Genomic DNA, 24289 nt, shown 5'->3' with positions numbered 1-24289 from the left:
CATGCAGAGCAGGAAATTACCATTATTATACACTGTTTTGGAAATACAAACAAGTACTGCATTAATCCTCCACACACCTCATCTTTGAAGGAATGTCTAATGGCTGTGGGAAGCTCACTGCCATCCCACAGTAACCTTTTTACACAAGAAATGTCCAGAAAGAAATCGGAGGAGAATTTGTTTTGCAGAGGAAATTTTAGCAGTCCTGAAACAATGAAAATTCCTGCAGTGGGGTGTGGCTTCTAGATGTAGGGTGCAACACTTCATAGAAGCTCATCAAAATCCACTGTTTTCTCTCTTGTACTGCTTTGGAGGACATTAAGAGACCAGTGCCCAAGCAGCTATAGTCAGTTAATTTTTGTCTACTCTAGTGAGGAGGACTGCTAAATACAGAACTCCTTTTAAGGTCTGTCTTAGAAAGACTGTGAAGTATGGAAGTTCTTTATTCCTTCAGAAAGAGAAAAGTATTAAGGAAAATGGCAGGGGCTGATCTATTTAAGATGACAAAGGTGGAAAAGAGTTGCTTCGTTGTCCCTTTCACCTGGAAGCAGAGAAAAACTGCAGAGCTGGGTGAAGGAGGCAAGAACAGTTAAAAATGGAAAGAAAACTGTAATCATCCTGGAGCTGGGGACAGAGCAGCCGTTAGGATCATTGACTTAATTCAGTGATCTTGATAAAGCCACTGCAAAATTGACAAGCATATCACACCTTTCAGAAGCCCTGCTCACATTACATTCCTTGTGTTGTGACTATTGCTCAAGAGCATTGTGTAATTAGTAAAACAGGGTTATCAGCTAAAACAATAATGCTCACTCACAAGTCTGGTACACTGAAACATACTTTAATAAACAGACTACATTCAAACAAATGTTATGAGTTTTTTTTCCCCCACCCATTCCTACAAAGCTTCCATGAGCGAAAGGAATATTCCACTCCAGCTTTCAAGGCACCCAGATGTCACTGAAAGAACTAATTTGGAACAACTGAATATGTATTTCTCATTTAAATTGAGTGCAACTCAAATCCCCAGAAGTGGTTTGTAGAAGAACATCTCATCAGTGAAAAAAAAAAATAAATATTGCTGTTCTGTTCATCTTATGAGTCTTCGGTAGAAGGTAAAAGAATAATAATAATTAAAAAAAAAAATCAAAAATCTTCTGATAGGAAACCTCTTTGAAATTGGTCTTCTGATGCCTGAGTAGTAATATTACTTGTTCAAGTATGAACAGTTTTCTTCACTGGGTAAGATACGACACGCAGCTACCACCCATAAGCTTTAGTCCACACTGCTTTCTTCTTGAACTCTGGAAGAGATCTCAAAGCCAGAAGTGTAACTGTGAAGACAAGGAAAAATTACATTAATTTGTGCAGTCCAGACTGGAAAGGATGTGAGAGTTCTCCCTGATTTTAGTAATACAGGTATGGATTCAGTTCTTTTACTCATTATTTTAACTACTTTTTCACTTCTTAGCCTGATAGTTTTTGATGTTATGTCTGCACTCACTAGATACACTAGGCTCTACACCCCTCTAAAATGTGATGTTCTACTAGGCCTTTCATCTGCTTTATGGCATGTCTCCTATTGAAACCATATCATGTAATCTGCTACTTAGACTATCACTTTGATGAGGCACAAAGATCAACCACCACTGCAGGAAGTTTTAATTCAATGAGCAATGATGCAAGAGTGGAGATAGGAGGCACTGGATTGGACAGAAGCACCATGTCTTAAGTCCTCTGTGCAATTCACTGGTTGGATGTGCTATTCCATTTGAAAGGATCGTGTGTTAAGGCAAAATCCAGTAACCAAACTAGTCACATTCTAGGCATCTAGAAGGGAGTTTCCTGTTCTAGTACTTAAAACGGTAAAAAGCAATAGAAACCTCAAGGGAAATAATGATTCATCTCAATCAGGGCATGCTGAGAATATACTGTATGTATCAGAATCCTCTGATGTACAGAGGAGAATCTCTGGTAATGCTTAGCATTGTTTTTGGAGGATATTACCAGACACAACAGGGGAATTCTGAAATTTATGAGCAAGTGACTAAAGATTTCAGACCTACAAAACAAGGCTAATTATCTTAGTAATGCAAAGAACTTATGACCGGATTTCAAGACACAAAGTTTAGATCCATCAAATCAGGTGATTCCTTGTGTTACTGGAAAGAAATACAAGCACACTCCGAGTATTTGTGATGTCCTCTTAAAATTACTTACACAGGTTGTATTCACAATCCTGCATCCCTAGGAGAGCAAGGGGGTCCACAGGCCATTACTGTAATTCAAAATACCATATACTTCCTATCTTTGTTTTCATACATCTTCTCAGCAACCCTATCTATCCCTCTTGTCAGATCACTCTACTACACTATCACTGCCTGTCTCCTATCTCTTCTCCACAGTTCAGTCTTAAACTGCACCTGAATAAATTGTCATTCCTACTGTAGTACTGAAGCATCTCCAAATAGTATGTTGCATTTTATTTTTAAGGCTAACTTCAAAAGCAATTGACAGATCAATCACTGAAATATGCTAGTAGGACCAGATGTACCTCTACATTCTTTGGATCATTTTAAGTGGTATATTTTAAGTGCCAGCAGATGAGACAGCAAATGTAACAAGGTGTTACAGAGAGAAATATTAACCTGTCAAGGTTTCCGTAAAGACAAAATATAGCTCTTATACATGTGCTAATAGCATAGACTAATCTTACTCCTTCTAACAATTGGATTTTGATCTGTGATGAAAAATAAGGACCCAGATAAAATATCCTACCTTTCAGCAGGTCCATAGAAGATTTTGATAATGCTTCCTTAGGACTTCCCATCATATTGATCAGCCAGTCAATAAACTGAAGATTGAAAATGAAGGAAAATCTGAATTAAAAGAGCCTCTGTATCAGAACACCACAAATTCTTTTGACAGGCAACACCTGATTGTTGCTAAACTCATAGTTACCTAATCAAAGGCAGTGGCCAACCAAGCACCTGCCCAAACTATCCAAATGCCATAGAGTACATCTCACTGAGAGTGCAATTCCTCCCACAGTTAAATCTGGAATCCCCTTTGTTCCTTCTCACTACCTCAGCAATCATTCTTTGTAATAAAGAAGGCACTGTAAATAGTTTATCTTTGTTTTGCCTGTTCATGCCTTTAACCTATTAATATGATCCTTTGTTAATGGTCTCTTGTCCAAACGTTTTACTGCAAATACTTCAGAACTCCTACTGCCTTTGTCCCTCTTTCAACCTCTTTCATTTCTCATTGTTTTTCTGGCAATGAAGGGTGCCTGGAGGACAAAGTGGTATTTCAAACTTATCAGGATGATTTTCAGGGCATAGTCTCAAATTCTTTCTTAAAGCCTGGTTAGGCACTTGCATATTAACAGCTCACTCTGCATTCCACCCCCATTCTGAATTCTGACTTCACTGGTAACTCTGAGCACAGGAGCGCACCAAGACCCAGTCCTTAAAGGATTCTGGTTTGCACAAAACAGCTAATTATTAACCTAGCTTTGTAACAGTATTTCCAGATATCACAACCATAAGCAATCTACAGTAGGCTTGCCAAATTAGGCATAGTTTTCCACACTTATTTTCAACTTAGACTTGAAAATAAATGACACATGCTATGAACTGTACAGATGATCTTTGATTGCTCTAAACTACCACTGTGATGATGTCGAACTGCAGAGGAGCTGTCTTTCAGTGCTCAAAAAGACTGACTTGCTACCAGCAGCTGCCAACTCTCCTCTCCCAGCTGTATCATCTTAAGAATTTAACTCCTAACATTTTCTTGTTCTTTGCAATTCTCACATTTTAATTAAGAAACTATATTCAGTCTTTTGAGACAAGCCATATCTGATTGCAAATAAAGAAAAACAAGATCACAAGTCAGATGCAATAGACAGAGAGGAAATAGCTGCTCCACCTAAGACTTGAGCTGACTACTAAAAATAGGATGCTTTCTGATTCTTTGAAAATTCTTAACCACTACAGGCAATTTTACCTTCTGTGCTTGTCCTTTCCAAGGCTCTTTAGCCAGCAAAAGGGAAATGCTGCTTGGAAGAAGAGTGAGAGTCTCCTGTATAGCAAGCTTGTCAGTGGGGTGCTTGCCAATGTGATCCTCAGGTAGTTCTGGTAACGCTGTCTGGTGCGTCCACGGTGACCAGTCAGCACTGAGGCCAAGCAGTAACGGTGCACTATGATCAGCCCAGGCCACCACAGAAGCTGCAAACAGCCACAGGAGGAAATCTATGCCCTAAATGGGAAAAAGGCAAAAAATGCACTATATTAAAGGAATACCAGAGAGGGGAAAACCCCCCAATTAAACAAACAAGCAAACAAACAACCCCGCCCCAAATGACAAACCAAAAATCCAGATGATAGCTTGCTCTTCAAAACAATAATCTGAAAATTCAGCTAACATTCAAAATGCAAGCAAAGAATACTTAATATTCTCTTAAGCTTTGAAGCAGCATAAGCCTTTTTCTAAACTCCAAACTAAAATGTCTACAGAAAGAAAAGCAAAACCACACTATTCTAAAATCATCCTTCGGCTTAAGGCTGATCCACATTTCTTCTAAAATGGGGAAATTACTTATTTATAGCAAGCTGACTGTGAAGGGAAATTAGAGATTGTCATGTTTGTGGTGCTACAAATGGTTGGGAAATATTGCAGCAATGTAATAAATGCCTTTCTGATCTAAACAGCAGCTTATTTTATGTTCTCAACCAGAGGGAAGCTGAAGAGATGTAATGATGAACAAACAGCAGCTGCAGTTTTGACCTGTGTGGACAGTATTACTGATTAATTCAAATTTTTATTGTAATTGTTCTAATTGATTCATTTTTATTGTATTAATTTCCTTTAATTGCCTTTATAATCTATCATAATTTAAATGTCCTGGTTATTTTAAACTAAGAGCTTTAAGTACAAATACACTCACAAAAAATGAGAAGAATTTCTCTATGGAGGTAAGAGGACAATCTTCTAAAATACCAAAGCATGGCAAATCATACTTATTACTGAGAAAGAATGAGAAATACATAAAAATCTCCTTTTTTCCTGAAAGCTGCACCTATTTTTCACAGCATTTACCTCTTTAAGATCAACATTTTCCAAGGGTGTTGATTTGTGTGCTAAATTTCTGAGGCAGCCCATAAGGTCAAGCAGCCAATCCATTCTTTTCAGCACTCCTAGAAGAAGAACAAGAACATTGATTCACATAAAACATTAGAATGCACCATTTTCTATTAAAATGAAAGCACAGGGAATCACTCTAACAACAAAGCACTGACTGTGGAAGAACAATGACACCACTATCACATTTGATTCATGGTTTTCACTGACAGAAGGCATGCAGGCAACACACTGAACAAACAGTAAAAGAAAAGCTGAGGGAGAATTGTTTCACCTAATAGCAGCCTTCAGATCCTACTAACCCAGTCTGCATAAATGACCACTACAGAATTCTAAAGCCTCCCTGAAGTTTTTGCCTCGGTCCTTTACCTAAGTTTAGCACTGATGTCACTGTACATTGGGCAAGAATGTGGGGAGTCCTGCAAAAATCCTCCTACAGCGCAGGCAAGATCAGTAAAATACAGATATGACTCGCAAACAAAATCAGCCCTCAACCGAAGGATGAAACACACTTCATTGATTCAGATTCTGCTGTCTGAAATCCATTCTACCTCTGCAAGAACCATGTCAGCCTTTGAGACCACATCACTTCAGACTACCACTTCCTTACACTCTTTACATGTGCCTTCTTTCATGTTGCCTCCTCTTTTACCCAAAAGAGCCTCAATTCACTCATTCAAAACAAAGTTTTTCAACTACAGCTGGCTGCTAAGGCATCTAGCAATATAATGCTTTGAAGTTGTTCTGTGAACACAGTCAAAGAGCCTTCACTCTGAAAATGAAAAGACCTCATTCTTGCTTTCCTCTATTCCCGTTTCTTCCTCCTTTATCTTTCTGTGTTCTACTACTTCTCTTGCATCAGCTCCAGTGCTTTATCAGACCCACAGTAGAGCCAGCCTAACTCATTAACCTGACAAGTAACTAGGTGGTATGGTTATGAAGAGACAGAAGGTCAGTTTGTTTCCTGTGGTAACTCAATGCAAGAAGACCAGAAAAGCAAGCTATCTCCTTAGTTCAACCAGTCTCACAGGGAACATGTCACTACATACCATGTCACACACTGGTAAATCAGATACTAGATCTGAAGGTTATCAGAGCTGCACTGATCTCTGATGTGCTGTGTACATTTCCAATAGTACCTTACAGTGAAAGTCTAAAAAGACTAAGAGACATGAATCTAGTCAAAACTCTGCTCTGCAAACCACCTGGCTGAGATAAATGACTTGTGGCTGATCTACAGGATCATAAAGAATTGGAAAAAAAACAAAAGCAATGTTTGATAAAAATATCTGAAGAGCAGAAAAATTCTTAAGATTGAGCAGCTTCTAATATGGAGGAATCTGAAAACACTTGGAAGTTAAAGCACTTGAAAATTATTTCTAATTATTATTAAAGTAACAGTGTAGTTCCATTATATCTGTTGATTTTGTTAATTCTTCTTTAAGCCTGACCTTACCTGTGTTTTCGTGGCTCACAATGCGAGCATGATAGAAACTATGCAAGAGCATCCATAAAATCGTATCTTTCTGGTGATATCCTGCCACAGTATTGATCATGGCAATCAAGTCTGTGAGAGGCAGTCTGCCTTGAGAAATTAAATACACTTTCGTAAATGTGGCCTTCTCTATATTGTTCTGCAAATGCAAGTAAAAACATGATAAATTCAAACATACCTTTCTTTTAGGAACAGTAGATGCTACATTCCCCTTTACATAAAAAGAAGATATATTTGATTATCTAGCAGGGTTATTTTTCTTCAAGACACATAATGAAACACAAGACTGTAATTTTACACGCAACAGTCCAATAAAGTGTAACTTCGTGCACTTTTCATACTGCTTTAAATTCTGCATTCCCATTTAAATTGAACTGAGCTAGCTTGACAGTTCTGGAGGTTCAAGTCTTCTTGCAAGGCACATTAACAACAATAACAAAGAAGTTTTTCTTAAATGGCATTTTCCAGTGTAGAAACACAAATGCAAAGATACAAGAAAATGACATAACCAATTTAAATGCTGAATCCTCTATCGAATCTGCCAGTAAACAGAACAATATGGCTTTATGTCATAGATGTTTGTTTATAATAACCTGATCTGAAACCATCAAGTCCTTCCACGCAGGTTATTTCCTCAGCATTTCAGCTGTTAAGAATTTCACTGCTAAGTGACTCCACTGCTGACCTAGAAACTGAATTAATATTCCATTCTGATCCCTAGCCACCCTGTCCATCAGGAAACATTTGAGTATGCATGCAAATATAGCACATTAAGTCAAGAATGAAAGGTTGTGCAGTCAAAGTGTTTCACATTTTTAACAGAAGGAAGGATCTGCCAGTTCAAGCACAGCTAGTCACTCCTACTTACAGGCTGCTTCAAGTAGGTGATTACATTAACTCAAGAGGACTATGATCTGATGTTTGCATCCTGGTCTGGGATTCAGAAGATCTAACACTGGTCCTGTACTAACAGAGTCCTGACTGAACCTGACAATGTTACATAGATTCACCACTTGAAAGCTCCCAGGTGAAATCAGTAGTATTTCAGTTACCTTGGTAAGATTTTGGATATGGGCTCTTACTACTGTTGCTTCTCTCTGCTGCCTGCTAATTAAAGTCAGAACACCCTTACTTGCATGGCAGATAAAACAATCAATGCTCTCAATGAACATTGATTGTGAATTGGTGACAGGAAAAAAGTAACTCATGCTTGCTTCACATGATTTGGTGGTAAAGGATCAGGAATAAAACATCATTACCTTAGAGATCTGGACAATGCGCTCAATCTCTGAATCAGCCATTTCTGAGATACACTTTGCCACATCAATATACATCTCCATTTTGTCTCTCTAGAAACAGAAAAGTAAATACATGTTTAGATGCGTACTTCCAGGTTTCCTCATCATTAAAATCTGTGAGTTTAGGAACTTTGTTAGTGATCATTATGACTATTTAATTTAGTCTCTAGCTTTGTTTTATTTTTTCTATTTTAGAAATTATGTATTTGCTGGGAACTTCTATTTACTTAATTATTAAGGAATAATGGTATCTGAAAACTTTCAAAGATTTAATTTTGGTTTTAATAGAAAAGTGCTCTCCCTTGTAGATATTTTCTGTAGTTTCTTTAAATCACCATGGGAAGCTGAATCCTCTGGGGTAGAGGAAACCCCCACCGCCCCTCGCTTCTGATTGTTCTCTGCTTCTGTTTCAGCAACATTTATTTCAGTACTAACAGTGTATTTTTCCATTACCAAATAATTTTCAAGGTAAAAGTGTACATAAATTGGTTTCACAGCTTAGTCATATTCTAAAGAATATCCAAAACTAACTTAAATTGAAATTATAAGGGTATCTTAACTACTATCACTAAAAATTTTACACCTACTTCATGTTTCAAATCTGATGGGTCAGTGCAGAAAGATGGGACTTACTGTCAGAAAAAATACCCAGTTACAATGTTCATGCACCTCATACTTACTTCCTTACCTGAACCTCATTTGGTAGGAGTTCAAATATTTTCTCCACAGCCTGGCACAGAAAGCTCCAGCAGTACTGGACAGGGTTTGGGAGTTTCATTGCCTGCATAAGCCCCTGTAAAACACACTGGCAAATTTCTGGGTTTTTTGTGTGGTCCTTCACTTCAAATTGTTGTAACAGAAACACTTCTGTAAAATACTGTAGTTTGTCTTCTGCAACATGTTTCATCCATAGAGGCAAGGACATGAAAAGGCATTTCTGAGTTTTCATCTGAAAAGCAGAAACTTTTGCTTAGTTTCACATTCAAACTCTTCACTGGCCATCAACTATTGTTATAAAAGATGGAATTACAAAAAAGTGGCTCAACACCAAGTTAAAACACACTCAAAAGTAATAAGTATTTCTCAGTTCTTCCCTCTTTTGATGAGTTGCTTGAATTAAAGAGTTTAAACATGTCAATATTCTGTTTTCCTTAAAAATTAAGGAACTTTCTTTCAATGAACCCTAGAAATCCTGTTTCTGTGCTGGAAGAACAATTATGATTTCCTTATATGGTGCCCACTGTGTTCTTACATAAAGTACACACACTGACTAGACAGCCATGCACATAAGTATGGTACTCCTAGTACTGTCAGTATTACTGTTACAAGATAAAAATATCCCTTGAACTGGAAAAGCTCACAAATCCACAACGGATTTTCTGAGAATTGTCATGAACTTGGCTCCTCAACTTGTAAAAACTGACAGAACTGCACACTGGGATTCAAGGAGTTTTACATACTGTATCAAGCAATCCATGTTGTACCTCAGTAAGAAGAACTGCACTGTAGTGGAGTATTAGCCCAAGTTTGATTATACTATAGGTCAGTCTATTGACTATCAACAGAATTAAGGTAAGGTGCTCAAGAACTAACACATTTTACTAGATCAAGAGACATTGCTGGAAGAAGCAGACCAGCTTTTGGACAGACAGGTTGGACTTACTTTCTAAGACTATCAGCTGGTAAAATAAAAGATACTTTTTCTCCCTATATGCCATGCCTTCTTACATCTCTAGGTTTCCAAAGCTAGAGAATAGAAAGTGAGGAAAGAGGTCTTAAGCAATTCAAGCAAAACCAATGAAGCAGATCTTAAATCTGCCTTGAATTTCAAGGCTTCAGAATAGCCTCTCACTATAAATATTTGCTAAACAATTTTTCTGACACAAGTTTTCTGACATACATACACTGAGACTATAGACAAGAGGAGGCGTGACCCACATCCCCAAAAGCATTGCTGCATTTTGAGATGACTGGGCCTGTGTCACAGCCAGTTGAAGGCAGAGATGTTTCACCTCATCACCTAAAGCAGAAGAAAACAAAACATGAAGAAATTATTTTCACTTTAATTTTTTTCTCAACTCATGAAATAAAGGAGCGTTATTGCTCTACTAGAGCACTACATAAAAACTGCTTTTCTAGAGATGCTGCTTAAAGATTTTAAAACGTGTTACAAGTCTTCTCTTCCCAATCATGCATTTTCAGCAAGAAATCAGGGGATTGGTCCACACCAGTTTCAATTCACTCAACATTAAAAATGTGGGAATGGTAAAAAAGTAAGAATTAAAAAACTTCTTTCCAAATAAAGAGAAGATATAATCTACAGAAGCAGAAATGAGTCAGTATAACAGTTGGACTCGACGATCTTCAAGGTCTTTTCCAACATAAGTGATTCTGTGAATACTCCTTCCTGCTAAATGCAGAAGCATTTGTTCATGCTTCTCCTCTTCCAGGCACCCCACGCTCATGTAACATGTTGCAGAACAGATGGTAGTCACTGTTACTACTACGGGTGCTTGGCTACAGCATTCTACAGATTAACTCATGGGAAGACCTTACTGTGCCTGAAGATTACAATGGTTATGGAATCCTTATTGGTTTCTCTTTAAAGTCCCTTAAATGACTAGTACATCCTGTTTCTTAATAGAATTACTAGTCATAAATGTGCCGAAAGGATACTTTAGGCAGTGGCATGGCTTTCACATAGTACATGATTGCTACAGCAACAAAAGGACAAAAAATTTAAGTCTTATATTAGCATTTGACTCATTAAACAGAAGATATATTACTGTTAAATGTCAGCATAAAACTTAATAGGTGCTTTTCAAATTAAACATCTTTCAGTAATTAATATAGCAATCTGTATAGTATGACTTCTATAAAGTTCACTAACACCACTCCATGAACAAAGCAAATATTTAAGACCCTAGTATCAGGATCCTTGAAATAAGTATCTTACATGACAAGTCATTTGCAGAACTCGGAAAAGATGAAATTGTAACAAGATACACTGTAATCAATTAAAAAATTTGTCTCACTATCTTGGACTGCTGAGACATAGATTACAATTTGCCTATGACTGCTCAATTTAGAACACTACTGAATAACAAGCAGGTATTACTTCAATCCCATTATACCATTTCTGCTCAACAATAACTGCAATAAACCTTGTAAGATAGGAAAGCTGTTATCTTAAATATGTCTACCAATGAACAAACCTTCAGAGTAGAATTTGTGAAACATTTAAAGCATAAAAAAAGCCTTGAATTCTCAGACATGAATAATGGTGACCTAGAGAACCAGAGAGAATTGAGCATATAGTCTCATTTTCATAAAATATTCATGATACAGCCGTTCCATAAAAAGTGTGTTAAAGAGAACCACATTTCTAGGTGGACTGTTAGGTCATAATACAACTATTCTGAGTTATACCTGCTAACACAACATTAACATTGCTCATTACCACACAGCAAGACCTATTTCTGTGTACATATATAATCAAGAGAAGGTTGTGCAACTTCCACAACACTCCAGATGGACAGTCAAGAGAAATTGTGTATAAAAAGGCAGACTGTGTTGCTGCCTGAAGTCAATAAAAACAAAGCCAAAAACGAATTTACTGTTTCTTCTGGAATTTCCCCATTTTACAAAAGTAAAACTCCTAAATGAAAAACAGGAATAAAAAATCCCCCATACATTCAACAAGTTTCAGCTATTCATAAGGTTGCACACAGATTTGCATCAGAATGGACTGTAGAGCTCAGTACAGGAAACTCTTTCAGTCTTACAAAAGACTTTACAATCAATTGCAAGAATACCAAGTAAAACAGAGGTTGCAGCTCAAGTATACAAAAAATGTTTATAGGTAGCGAAATCTTTCTGCATCTAGCAAGTAGTTTTTCTTCATTGGCCAGTTCAATGACTTCTAGTGCTTATACAAGCATTCTGTATAAGTAAAATGAACACCAGAAAGAAATGAAAAAAATTTTGCCATTTTCTGGACACAACAGTACTTTCCCAACTCAGCTTTTAAAGAATCTTTAAGGCCAGTAATAACATTTACATAAAGCAGGAGAAACAAAACTCACAGGAAACAAACAAGGGAACACAGAATTTTGCACAGCAGTTTGCTGGAATTTTTTAAGGAAATTAGTTTGAAACTCAGACATTTATATTGACCAGAACAGGCACTGGCAGATACCTGAAAATAAAATTATACAAATTCTTCAACACAGTACTTCAGGATTAAAGTTTTTTTCCAGCATGTAGAAAAAATGCTGTGAGAAGCACTGAAAAAATCAAGATCATGATGGAAAATAGGCTATGCTTTTCTTTGTCACCTAGTGTAACTCAGTAGAAAGTGTATTTCAGACTAGTGATAGCTAGATGAACTACAGCAGTTTAAACCTGTGATAAAGCTGCCTGCAGCTTCTGGCACAGGCCCCGTACCCAGTGCGTACTGAAAATAAGATACAATTAGTTCAGTTTCATAGTGAGCTCTTCTTACCATAAATAGTTCAAATGAAAAACTTACTTAATTTTCACTTGTGTTTTAGGGAACTGCCAGTCCTGCTCCCAACTTTTCAGCTCTGGTCTTCTCTAGTCTTTTCTTGAGTTAAACAAACTGTCCACATAGAGGTCACAAATACATGCTTGCAAACATTAAAAAATTGGTCTAGAAAGTATGGTAAACACTTGATCTCTGCAATAATTTCTAGCCCTGAAGTGGGCTCTAAAGTTTGTGAAAGCTGCATTAGTAAAGAAATCTGGTGACAAATTCAAAAGACTTAATAGAAAATTATTAACCTTACCAAAGTTTAGCCTCATCAAAGGAGAAAGAATGGATGCCCAGTTTACAGGTGGATACTGATGGCTTTCTCCAACTAATGCAATGGGTGTCAGCGCTACTTTCACCAGCTCAGCTGGGACAGATTCAGGGCCTACAACAGAAGATTCAATCAGAGTCTGAGTTCTACACACACACTTCTCTTAGCGAATAAAAGGGAGTTATTAGGGTCACTGCTTACAGTTGTAACAAATTTCCCAGAAGGATCTCTTCTTACCTTTCTTTCCACTTTCAATGGCAAAGTCAATGGCTGCCCTGATAAGGCTGTTTTCAGGCAAGTAGCTAAAATCTGGAGGAACTGTGAAGAGAAAAGACTGTTTATATACTAAAACAGGCCAGCAGAAATTATAACATTATTATAATCATGTTATAACATTAAAACACGAGGTACCTGATTCAAAGGCTGTCATGTCATTTAATAGGGCTGTAATGTCTAGCCTGTGATCTCTAATGGGTCCCTTCCCTCGATGCCTTTTTAGCACCTCTTAGGTGGCTACTTCTACATATTCTTTAAGCAGCAATAATAAAGCCTCTTACCTGATGCCCTGTTCTGGGTAGAAGACAAACAGGACATATGAAGGCGGCCTAGTAGTCCTGCTGCATTTGTTTGAAGGCCAATCTGCCCTGAAAAACTGATTATCTGTTGAGACAATAAGCCACTAGTTAGACTTCTGTTGCTGCCTCATTCAGGCTAGACACAGACATTATGCAGTTTCTTTAAACAGATTTGGCCTGTGTGTGCAAAGTGACACAGTACAATATCCAAACTGGTAGTGCAATATCAAAAGCAGGAAACAGAGGATACCTTCTTACCTGTGTAAGGGTTCTGATGACTTCATTCAGCTTATTTTGAAACTGGGAAGACTGAATGCTTTCAGATTTCAGCTGCCAGAGAATTAGAAAGAAAAAAATGATGTGAATTTTCTAAGGGGGAAAAAAAGAATCAACAAAATAAATTAACAGGTGCTGAAAAGACAGTTTACATTTGCACCCATGCCTTTTTGTGGGGGAGTAGAGGACAAAAGGAGAAAGCCTACATTGCTGTAAACTTTTCCCCAGTGGCACTGCACATCAACCATATAACGTGAAAATGGAACAGACCCCATTTTACACATTGTAATTCCATTCCACTTGGTTCATACCCAACATGACTGACTATTGCATAAATGGTATGCAATACCAATGCAATGCCCTGGTATACAACCACTGCTGTAAGGATGCAGAAGATTCCGTCTTGCCTTCTGGCCAAGAGATAAAGGTACCACTTGCTTGTATGTTCTCACCTGTAGCATGCCTCCTTCAGAGCCCACCAGTGCAACCAGCCCACTGACAGCAGCCAGACGTTGCATTGTTGGAGAACCCTGGAAGAGTAATTCAGGATCAGCGCGTCCATGTGGTCACACAGCACTACTGTAGGGCAAAACACTTGTTTCTTCCAACTTAAAAACCATGACTGCTATCACTTTCACATCTCATCTCAACAACCTTTTCAGGTCAGCCCTTCAGTGTGCTGGATAATTATTCATCCCTCTCAAGGTGAATGAAGGATTTATATGGAGCTTCCCCACCCTCCCCTCCCCAATCCAAAATAATCATGGATTTCTCCCAAATAACTTTATGCTAGCAAAGTCTGTATAAGCCAATTCAAGTCACTCTGAAACACTGTTTCTTTATTGGTAATTACATTCAGATGCAATTTTAATGTAAAAGTTTAGAGTTTGATTTCAAACAAGTGATTTTTGTTACAATGAGATAAATTAAAATTTTTGTAACAACTGAGGCACTAAAATTACCATTCTGTTGGGCTTTGATAAATAGCACCCCATTTCACAAGGCATCTTCATTCACTAACCTAGATTTTATCTTTGGATAGTGTTAGTTAAAATGTCCAAATTAAGATCTCATTGACCCATAAATCATCCAAGCAGAAGAAAAAAATTCTTTTTTCCCTTTAGTAAACAGACCAAAAACTTTTGCTTCCAAATATTAATCAAAAAGCATGTTCTGATAGTCCTAACCTACTCTAGCATCAGATCTGCAGAAGCAACGAAAAATTACATCCCTAATTTTCATTTAAAATCACCTCTGCCCCAGAAAACAGGATATGAATTCCAACTCCTTTACCTCTGCAAGCACAACTTTTATCCAGGCAGGCATTAGTCTGTTACTCAGATCTTCAGCTCTCCCATGACCACAAGCTGACAATCCATGTACTATTGCACCTAGAGCTAAAGCAAAACTGTGGGTCTGTAAGGTGAAAAAGGCACATTAAAAAAAAAGATATTCCTAAGGATGCTATTTTTTTTTTAGTTGCAACATTACCTAAATATTTATTATATTCCAATAATTAGGTGTAATGTCTTTGTATAAAATACTAGATGTTTTCTTATTTAATGTATTTTCTCATGTCAAGTGATATAGAATATTTTGAGATTCAATACTGATCTTTGACAAACAAGTAGCTCTAGAGCCTTTATTTAAGAGCAGACTTTCTCATACTGAGTTAAAAAGCTGTAGCAAAGGTAGTTTCTTTTTACTTCCTGTTTTCCAGATAAATGTTCTAAACAGTTCATTAGTGTAATAGTAGGTTTGAATCAAAATGGGTAAATGGTTGTCTTTTTTCTTTCTTTTTCCTTCCCCCCCCTTTTTTCTTGCAAACATTTAACAAAAAAGAAAACACACTGAAATACAGAGATTATTTTTGGTACTTTGAGGGTAACCCTAGGACACTAGGGATGAAAGAGACACCTGGAGGGATAGCTCTGGCTTTGGTTATGATGCACTGTCTGAAGGCTAAGGGAAAGCTAAAATTCAGAAAAGCACAGTAGATGTATTTTCCTATCAAGAAAAATAATCTAAAGAAACATGTCACTAAAGAGACAAAATTTTGCAGGACTCGGGGACTAAAGACATGAAAAACTCAAAAGTAAGAACCTATCTTCTAAATGCTGTCAAATACATAAAACATGCTTCATTTCACTGTCTAGTTATTGGTATACACCTGTAGACAATGCACCAAAGGATCAAGTGGTAGTCTTGGCAATTGCACAGTATGCTTAACACACTAAATGTTAATTAATGCTGAACGTAGATCAAAAATTTTTTCTTGAAATTGCAGTCTGGGAAAAGCAGTATCCAATACTAAATAGGTAAGAGAAAACCAAAACTGAAGTAAAGCCCAAACTCTGAATTATGACCTGTTGATTATTTTCCACTAAGGTCTGTAGCTTGTTCATGGCCTCCTCAGCCTTAGCTGCTTCTATGATTCCACCACTGAAAGCAGAGACACAGGAACAGGCCACAGAATAGGCAAGTACCTGAAAAAAAAAAAAAAAAAAATTAATGCTGTTAACAAGTGCCTGATTGAACTCATTGTAGCAATCTGCACATGGAGCAATGAATCAACACAAGTATCAGATAATTATTTATGTGGGAATACACAGCATGCTGTGATCCCATCAAGGCTACAAGCAGGTCCACGAGGCCAGAAGAAGAGTGCATGACACCAGTCTCATGTCCTTGCAGAAGGATTCACAAGCAACACTGCATCTCATAAATATAGTAGTATGAATCCTCAGGTGCTGGCCAAATTTAATAATGTAATTATCTGTAAAATTCCTTACAGAGTTTTTAATTGAAAAAGAAAGCCTTTGCCTCTCATCCCAAACTATCTCATGATGCTAAACAGCTGCTGCTTCTCATCTCAGAAGTTGCTGTATTGAACCCAGTTTAAGTTCAGTAAAGCACTTCGAGATGTCTGGGGAGAGTAAAAGTAAGTCTTTACAATGAATGAACCATTAATTGCAAAAGTCTAATCCCCAAAACATACGTACTGCCAAAAAATTGAACTCCATAAAAGAAGACCTTACATAAAGAGCAATTCCAAGAGGAGAAACACAATAGTACTACCAATCTCTACTAACTCCCTTAGAAAAGGGAGAATTATGCAACTCAGCTGTTTCAGATACAGGGTTGCTTTTTTGTGCAAAACACCTGCTTTTCCCAATTCTTGTTTTCTGTTTTAAGCTCCTCTAATTTAATCAGTTTTACTTCTCAAGTTTTATCTCAACAAGGTTACAGACTTAGTCCATGGACATTAAAACTTAGAGGACACATCCTGGCAAAAGAAACTGAAACACATGCTCAAACAGTTATAAGGGGCAAGCAGGGCCATAGCAGCACTCACAAGTGCAAGATTCACATTAGCTAGTGACAGCAGGAAGGAAGGAAAGGGATGGCATATTGAAGGAGGAAGTATTAGCATTAAGGTTTTCTCTGACAGTAACTTGCTGTTTGCTTTCTAGTAGATCAGATGAGCCGTAAACAACTCTATGTAAGAGACTCATATCCACAGTTACTCAGGACCCAACTTCCAAGAATTTAATTTGAAATTAAGGAATTAAAGAAGCATTTTGAATAATTATATCTATTATCTTTTCAGGCTGTTTCTTAATGTTTGTGCAGCACTGTAAGTTATTCTATTATTATTACTATTAATATTATTTTCTTCAGCAGATATAAAACTGTATTTTGTGAAAGAAATAACAGAAACAAGTATTCTAGTACTACAGACATAAAGCTTCAGTAAAAAGTCAATAGTTATTAAAGGAAGGCAACAAAATAAAAGGAAGATTTAAAATTTGCATTAAAATAGGTCATACCTCCTGGACTGATCTGCTTTGGTCCTCACTGCTATCCATGTACTTGTAGAGTTTTTGCAATGCAGCGGAAACATGCACTCGTGATTCTGTTTGGCTACTGTGACTCATAAATGAAAGAACAAGTCCTACTCCCAAGATACATCCAGTGCTTAAAGAGAAGACAAAAGAAAAAAGGATTAAGTATGGCTTGGCTGCTCTGAACTCTCTTTTCACCCCAGCAGGGGTTGCTGACCAAAAAGACCTCTTGTAACTACCACAGTCCATATTACAAATGTTTTTTATTTCCCACATAGGTAGGTAATGCTTTTTGGGAGACACAAGATGAAAGAAGAGCAGAAGAAGAAAACAGGAGTTTAAAATAATAAGTCCTACACATACAGCCTCATTATTCCTTCTGGCCCTGAAGAACCAATAGCCCCATCCACAACCACATCAACTAGTATGAAGGAAGTATGGATCCAAGCTGCTATGCCTGATTTATACTGAAATCTCAAATGCTGACATCACACTAAAACATACTAATTGCAGGTCCACTGGCTGTATTAGGGTCTGTTGCTCTCAGACTGTTGGCAAGCGGGGTTCCAGTTTGCAAAAATAACAAAATTAGTGATTGAGCCAGAGAGTGGCTACAATAGCTGCAAGATTCACCTGCTATTCACCCACATTTCAGAACATGAATGTCAGGTATACAGTCTAACCCAAAGGTAGTAAAATACACATATGCAACAGTGGACCAGCTTTAACAGGGCGGACATATCCAGCACAACTAACAGTTGCATGCTGAGGATAATTAAAATTCAACAAAAGGAACATAACTTCAAAGTACAAAAATTCATAGGGCAGATGACACAAACAGCTTCACCATCTCTCTCCTAGAATCAGGAGTAACTGCAAAGCTCCTAAGGCTCTGCAATCTATGAAACTCGGTTTCAGTTATAAACTGAAGAAGCATCATCTTAACATGTTTCATCATCTGAAATGTCTTTCCCCCTTTGAAAGATTCTGAGTTTCAATTTTAATTTTGTTCTTCTTGTGTGGTTATGAAAGATAAAAGAGTATTGATTTATGACCATTATTCTCACAATGGTCTTTTCTGAGAGGAAACTTTATTTTATGCAACTTAGGCAGAAATTCTAATGGAACATCACCAAGCTAAAGCATTGGCTCAGGGAAAGTCTTAATGCTTATTGGAAACAACTCTTGCTCATTCCACTTGTACCAGCCGTCTCTCCACCTTCCCAGTTTGTTTGTTTTTTTTTTAAAAAAAGAGAATTTTCCTAATTCAATGTAGAAAATTATATGTAAAATCAAGATTCCTATCAAGGCTGACATGATCAGTGAAGCATGGTTGTGTGAGTTCCAGTTTGCATAGCACACGCACCATTAAACCACTTTCTTATCTAGACACTCGAGGTAGAAAAACAAAATGAAAATTCAGTAAAAAAACCCCTCTTTTTCTTGATAATGTCCTTCAGGGTGTGAGATGCCTCACTTAACACCCCTGGAAAAATGTGTTACTGAGCAGAGAGGCACATTTTCTGAGACAACCAAGAGGCCTTGCAGGGTGAGAGATGGGTAGCAGAGCGCTGCCACCAGTTGGCCATAACCCTCAGGGGAGCCACACAATTACTTCAGGGATAAGGGAACTCCATCCCCCCACATGTGCACTGCATAATATACCTACTCTCAAAAAACCTGCAACCTATTTTAAGGGAAAAATAATTGACATTTTAGCACAGGTGAAACACTGATGAAAAAAAAAGGTGAGTGCAATGCTTAGGTGCCACAGCTGGCGATGATTATCATACCGGATGAAAAGGTGGAAAGGCCATCACTTTGGAATAGTAGTTCAAGAGTGTACAAATACCAAACTTAGTCAAGTCTGCCACATTTGCAGCTTTATATTACTTCTCTGCTCACAAAGAGTGTTCACATTACACATCAACTTGCCATTAAGCTTTAAAGAATGTAGCCATTAAGCTTAGCATAAAAAAACCTACCAACCCTTCAGTCTTCCCATTTCTGCTTGCCAGTGTTTTACATCCTTCTGGCAACCTTTTGCTGCCAAAGAAGTCTAGTTTGGCTCTTCTGTGAGGTATTTATCTCCAGCTAACAGACTGCACAAACTAGCGGCAACAGGTATAACAAAGAGATGCAGCAGATACATCCCCTGTGCATCATGTGTTATCCCCCTGTGCCACTTAACAGGCAACCCAAATCCTGGTTAAGCTATACATGTTCACAGCCCAATGGTGTGCAACTGTGACTCCTCACACCTTTTCAGAAGGTCCAGTGGAGAGATGAGGACCAAGGCAAATAGGAATTATTGCTCTGTTTCTTTTGATCAGGGAAGAATTATGTTCAAAATCAAATACAATCCTATGCATCCACACTGAGGCACTCAAGATACTGCAGCTCCTCTGATTTAAAAGGAAATCACTGCTGTAGAACACACATACAGTGGTTAGTGTATCTTATGTTAGTTTAATGGCAACTGACATCTTTTATCATTCAATTATTCTATGTTTGCCAATGCTATGAATTGTGCAATAGCTTTAAAAAATTTTGTGCTCTACTGGTCAGCAGCTCCTCTCATTGGGACACCTGAGGCATAACTGCAGTTGGCTAAATTAAATGTCTTTGCTTTACTCAGTTATTCAACATGCCATCCACAGCTGGTAAATTTACCGCCTGGCTTTCCCAGATAAATAAGCTGTGTGAGGCACCTGCTCCCAGACCTCACATCGTATTTTACAGACATGCACGTTCTGGTAACAGGCTCCATGCAGAAGCAGCCAGAACTAATTTAACACTCTGGCAACTGCCCAACAGCATCAAGGAAGGACCTTCAGAAACAGCTTACTACAGATGAGCCTAGGGGTGGTGTGGTGGTCAGGTCAGCTAGTCAGGCAACCTCACTGGAGGCCCAGCTTAAATGCCTTTATACAAATGCACACAGCATGGGGAATAAACAGGAGGAGTTAGAGATGAGGGTGAGCCTGCTGGGCTATGATCTCATTGGCATCACTGAGACCTGGTGGGATGGCTCGTATGACTGGAGCATTGGAATGGAGGGTTACAAACTCTTTAGGAAGGACAGACAGGGGAGACAGAGCGGGGGTGTTGCCCTCTGTGTCAAAGGCCAGCCTGGAGTGCAAGGAGCTCTCCCTGGGGATGGATGAGGAGCCAACATAGAACTTCTGGGTTAAGATTAAGAGGAAGAAAGGTCAAGGTGACATCACCGTAGGGGTTTGCTACAGGTTGCCTGAGCAGGAGGATAAAATAGATGAGGCACTATATAGACAGATAGGAGCAGCTTCACATTCACATGCCATGGTCCTCATGGGAGACTTCAACCACCCTGACATCTGTTGAAAGAACAGCTCTGCAAAACACAAACAATCCAGGAGGTTCTTAGATTGCAAGGATGATAACTTCCTTTTCCAAGTAATGGAGGAACCAACAATGAGAGGTGCTGTGCTGGTCCTTGTCCTCACCAACTAGGAAGGGCTGGTGAGGGATGTTAAGCTCAAGGGCAGCCTAGGTTGTAGTGACCATGAAATGGTAGAGTTCAAGATCCTTAGGGTAGCAAGGAGGGCTTACAGCAAGCTTACTGCCCTTGGCTTCAGAAGGGCAGATTTCAGCCTCTTCAGGGATCTGCTCAAGAGAGTGCCCTGGGATAACATCCTGGAGGGTAGATGGGTCCATGAAAGTTGGCTGATATTTAAGGATCACCTTCTCAAGACCCAAGAGGAAGTCAAGTAGAAACTCCAACAGGCTGGCATGGATGAGTAAGCAGCTCCCAGAAAAGCTCAAACTGAACAAGGAAGCACACAGGGTGGAAGCTAGGGCAGGTATCCTGGGAGGATTACAGAGAGGCTGTCCAAGCAGCTAGGGTTCAGGTTAGGAGAGCCAAATCCCTGCTAGAATTAAATCTTGCCAGGGATGTTAAAAACAGTAAGAAAAGCTTCTATAGGTATGTTGGGGAGAAAAGGATAACCATGAGAATGTAGGCCCTCTCCTGAAGGAAACGGGTGAGGCAGCAACACAGGATATTGAGAAGGCTGAGGTTCTCAATGACTTCTTTGCCTCAGTCTTCTCTGGCAAGTGCTCCATCCTCAACACAAAGGCCACAACAGGTGAAAGCAGGGATTGGGAGAATGGATTACCCCCACCATAGGTGTAGAGCAGGTTCGTGACCATCTAAAGAACCTGAAGGTGCATAAATCTATGGGACCTGATGGGATTTACCCACGGGTCCTAAGGGATGAAATTGCTAAGCATTTGTCCATCACATGTGAGAGGTCATGGCAGTCTGGTGAGGTTCCTGCTGATGGGAAAAAAGGGAACATAGCCCCTGTTTTTAAAAAGGGGAAAAAGGAAGACCCAGGGAACTACAGCCCGGTCAGTCTCACCTCTGTGCCTGGCAAAGTCATGGAGCAGTTCCTCCTGGAAAGTCTGCTAGGGCACATGGAAAATAAGAGGTGACTGACTGGTGACAGCCAACATGGCTTCATTAAGGGCAAGTCATGCCTGACCAATCTGGTGGCCTTCTACAACAAGGCTACAGAGATGGTGGATGGTGGCAGAGCAACTCACATCATCTACTTGGATTTGTGCAAAGCATTTGACACTGTCCCACATGACATCCTGGTCTCTAAACTGACTAGACATGGATTTGACCAGTGGACCACTCTGAGGATAAGTCACTGGCTGGGTGGCTGTACCCAGAGAGTTGTGGTCAATGGCTCAATGTCCAAATGGAGGCAGGTGACAAGTGGTGTCCCTTAGGGGTCAGTATTGGGACCAGTGCTGTTTAATATCTTTGTTAGAGACATGGACAGTGGGATTGAGTGTATCCTCAGCAAGTTTCCAGATGATACCAAGCTGTGTGGTGCCGCTGACAGCCTAGAAGGAAGGGATGCCATCCAGAGGGACCTTGACAGTCTGGAGAGGTGGCCCAGTGCCATCCTCATGAAGCTCAACAAGGCCAAGTGCAAGATCCTGCACCTGGGTTGGCACAACCCCAGGCACAAATACAGGCTGGAGGGGAGAATGGCTGGAGAGCAGTCCTGAGGAGAAGGACTTGGGGGTGGTAGTAGATGAGAAGCCCAACATGAGCCACCAATGTGTGCTGGAGCCCAGAGAGCCAGTTGTGTCCTGGGCTGCATCAAAGGAAGTGTGGCCAGCAGGGCCAGGGAGGTGATTCTGCCCCTCTACTCTGCTCTGGTCAGTTCCCACCTGGAAAACTGTGTAGAGTTCTGGGGCCCCCAGCACAAGAAAGATATGGACCTGTTGGAGAGGGTCCAGAGAAGGGCCACCAAGATGATCAAAGGCCTGGAGCACCTCTGCTATGATGACAGGCTGAGAGAGTTGGGGCTGTTCAGCCTGGAGAAGAGAAGGCTCCAGGGAGACCTTAAAGTGGCCTTCCAGTACTGGAAAGGGGCCTACAGGAAAGCTGGGGAGGGGCTTTTCATCAGAGAAGATAGTGATAGGACAAAGGGTAATGGTTTTAAACTGAGAGAGGGGAGATTTAGGTTAGATATTAGAAAGAACTTATTCACTTTAAGGGTGGTGAGGAACTGGAATGGGTTGCCCAGGGAGGTTGTTGATGCCCCATCCCTGGAGGTTTTTAAGACCAGGTTGGACAAGGTTTTGTGCAACCTGGCCTACTGGCAGGGTTCCCTGCCCATGGCAGGGGTGTTGGAACTTGATGATCTTTTAGGTCCCTTCCAATCTTAATGATTCTATGATTCTATTCTATGATTCTATGATCTCTCATTAATGAACATGTGCAGGTAAGATGAGCACCCCAGCTCCTAGAATTGCTGCTATTTTCCCACTGCCTGAGCGCAAGACTGTGGTTCTCTATACATGTCTCTGTACACATTTTACTCATGGTTTGTGGCAGGCATTAGCAGTGGTGGTCATTACAACTTTTCATCTTGCACTAGTGATTCTATGGAAAAAACCAGGCACATACACATGCATATACACATGTTCATGTATGAAGTATTTATATATATACTTATTCATGGATACATTCACTTAGAAGAGATGGTACACAGAGAAATTAACCAGCAGGACCATCCTGAAATTCAAAAGCACCAACTCGCAGTCCTGCACCAGGCAACAGACAGGCTGGGACCAGAGGGCCTGGACATCAGCTCTCAGAGACAACCCTGAGCACTGGTGGGAAGCAGGCTGAGCTGGCACCAGACAGGCACCTAGCCAGTGATGAAGGCCAGCAGTGCAGGGACAGCATCAGCAAGACATAGCCATGAAAGCCAGGGGAAGGACCACCCTCTCTCCTCTATGCTGACCAACATGAGTAGAATACTGCTGTAAATGCAGGAAAGGATACCAACAAAAGTGGAACAAGTTAAATGGGAGGCTACTGAGGCAGCATGGCTGGAGACCTTAGTTGAAAGCAGAGGCTGTGGGATCACAGCTAGTTCATCTGCAAAAGGAGATGGCTTTGGGGGCACCCAACAGCATCTCTGGCACAGACAGGAAAGGTGAGAGGAGATGCAGCTGCGCTCTTGCATGGTGGGAGGCTGAGAGGCAGCAGACACAAGCTAAAACATCTGAAACATCTGATTTTCACATCAAGATAACAGTTCAAAAGTGGAGCCAGGGCCCAGAGACACTGTGCTATCTTCAGTTTTGGGGGTTTCAAACCCTGACTGTAAAGCCTTGGGTAACACAGTCCAAATCCATGGCTGAGTCTGTTCTAGAAAGGGATATGGATCTTTGAGGGTCCTTACGAGCCTTTGCTAGTTGCTGATTCTATGGAAGTACTCAAAACAGGCTGTCCCCTTACTCTATGCTTGTACTCTTTGTATAA

General features: G+C 39.6%; 1 protein-coding gene across 1 annotated transcript in view; it reads right to left on the bottom strand.

The window, feature by feature from the left end:
* Positions 1–820: 820 nt before the first annotated feature.
* The window catches only part of FOCAD (focadhesin), a 97804-nt gene continuing 74335 nt past the window's right edge, over positions 821–24289 (bottom strand). Inside the window, exons 29-44 of the mRNA XM_051642575.1 lie at positions 17443–17590; positions 15979–16098; positions 14906–15028; positions 14065–14142; positions 13595–13666; positions 13319–13421; positions 12999–13079; positions 12747–12875; positions 9843–9958; positions 8627–8887; positions 7900–7989; positions 6602–6779; positions 5104–5201; positions 4012–4263; positions 2779–2854; positions 821–1334 (exon numbers count right to left, since the gene is read on the bottom strand). Of these exons, the coding sequence (XP_051498535.1) occupies positions 1261–1334; positions 2779–2854; positions 4012–4263; positions 5104–5201; positions 6602–6779; positions 7900–7989; positions 8627–8887; positions 9843–9958; positions 12747–12875; positions 12999–13079; positions 13319–13421; positions 13595–13666; positions 14065–14142; positions 14906–15028; positions 15979–16098; positions 17443–17590 (1999 nt within the window). The 3' untranslated portion in view covers positions 821–1260. The remainder of the gene's footprint in view (positions 1335–2778; positions 2855–4011; positions 4264–5103; positions 5202–6601; positions 6780–7899; positions 7990–8626; positions 8888–9842; positions 9959–12746; positions 12876–12998; positions 13080–13318; positions 13422–13594; positions 13667–14064; positions 14143–14905; positions 15029–15978; positions 16099–17442; positions 17591–24289) is intronic.

Source organism: Apus apus, chromosome Z, assembly GCF_020740795.1.
Source record: "Apus apus isolate bApuApu2 chromosome Z, bApuApu2.pri.cur, whole genome shotgun sequence".
Taxonomy (NCBI): domain Eukaryota; kingdom Metazoa; phylum Chordata; class Aves; order Apodiformes; family Apodidae; genus Apus; species Apus apus.
Note: the sequence above shows the minus strand (reverse complement) of the source record. Positions and strands in the feature narration are given on the sequence as shown.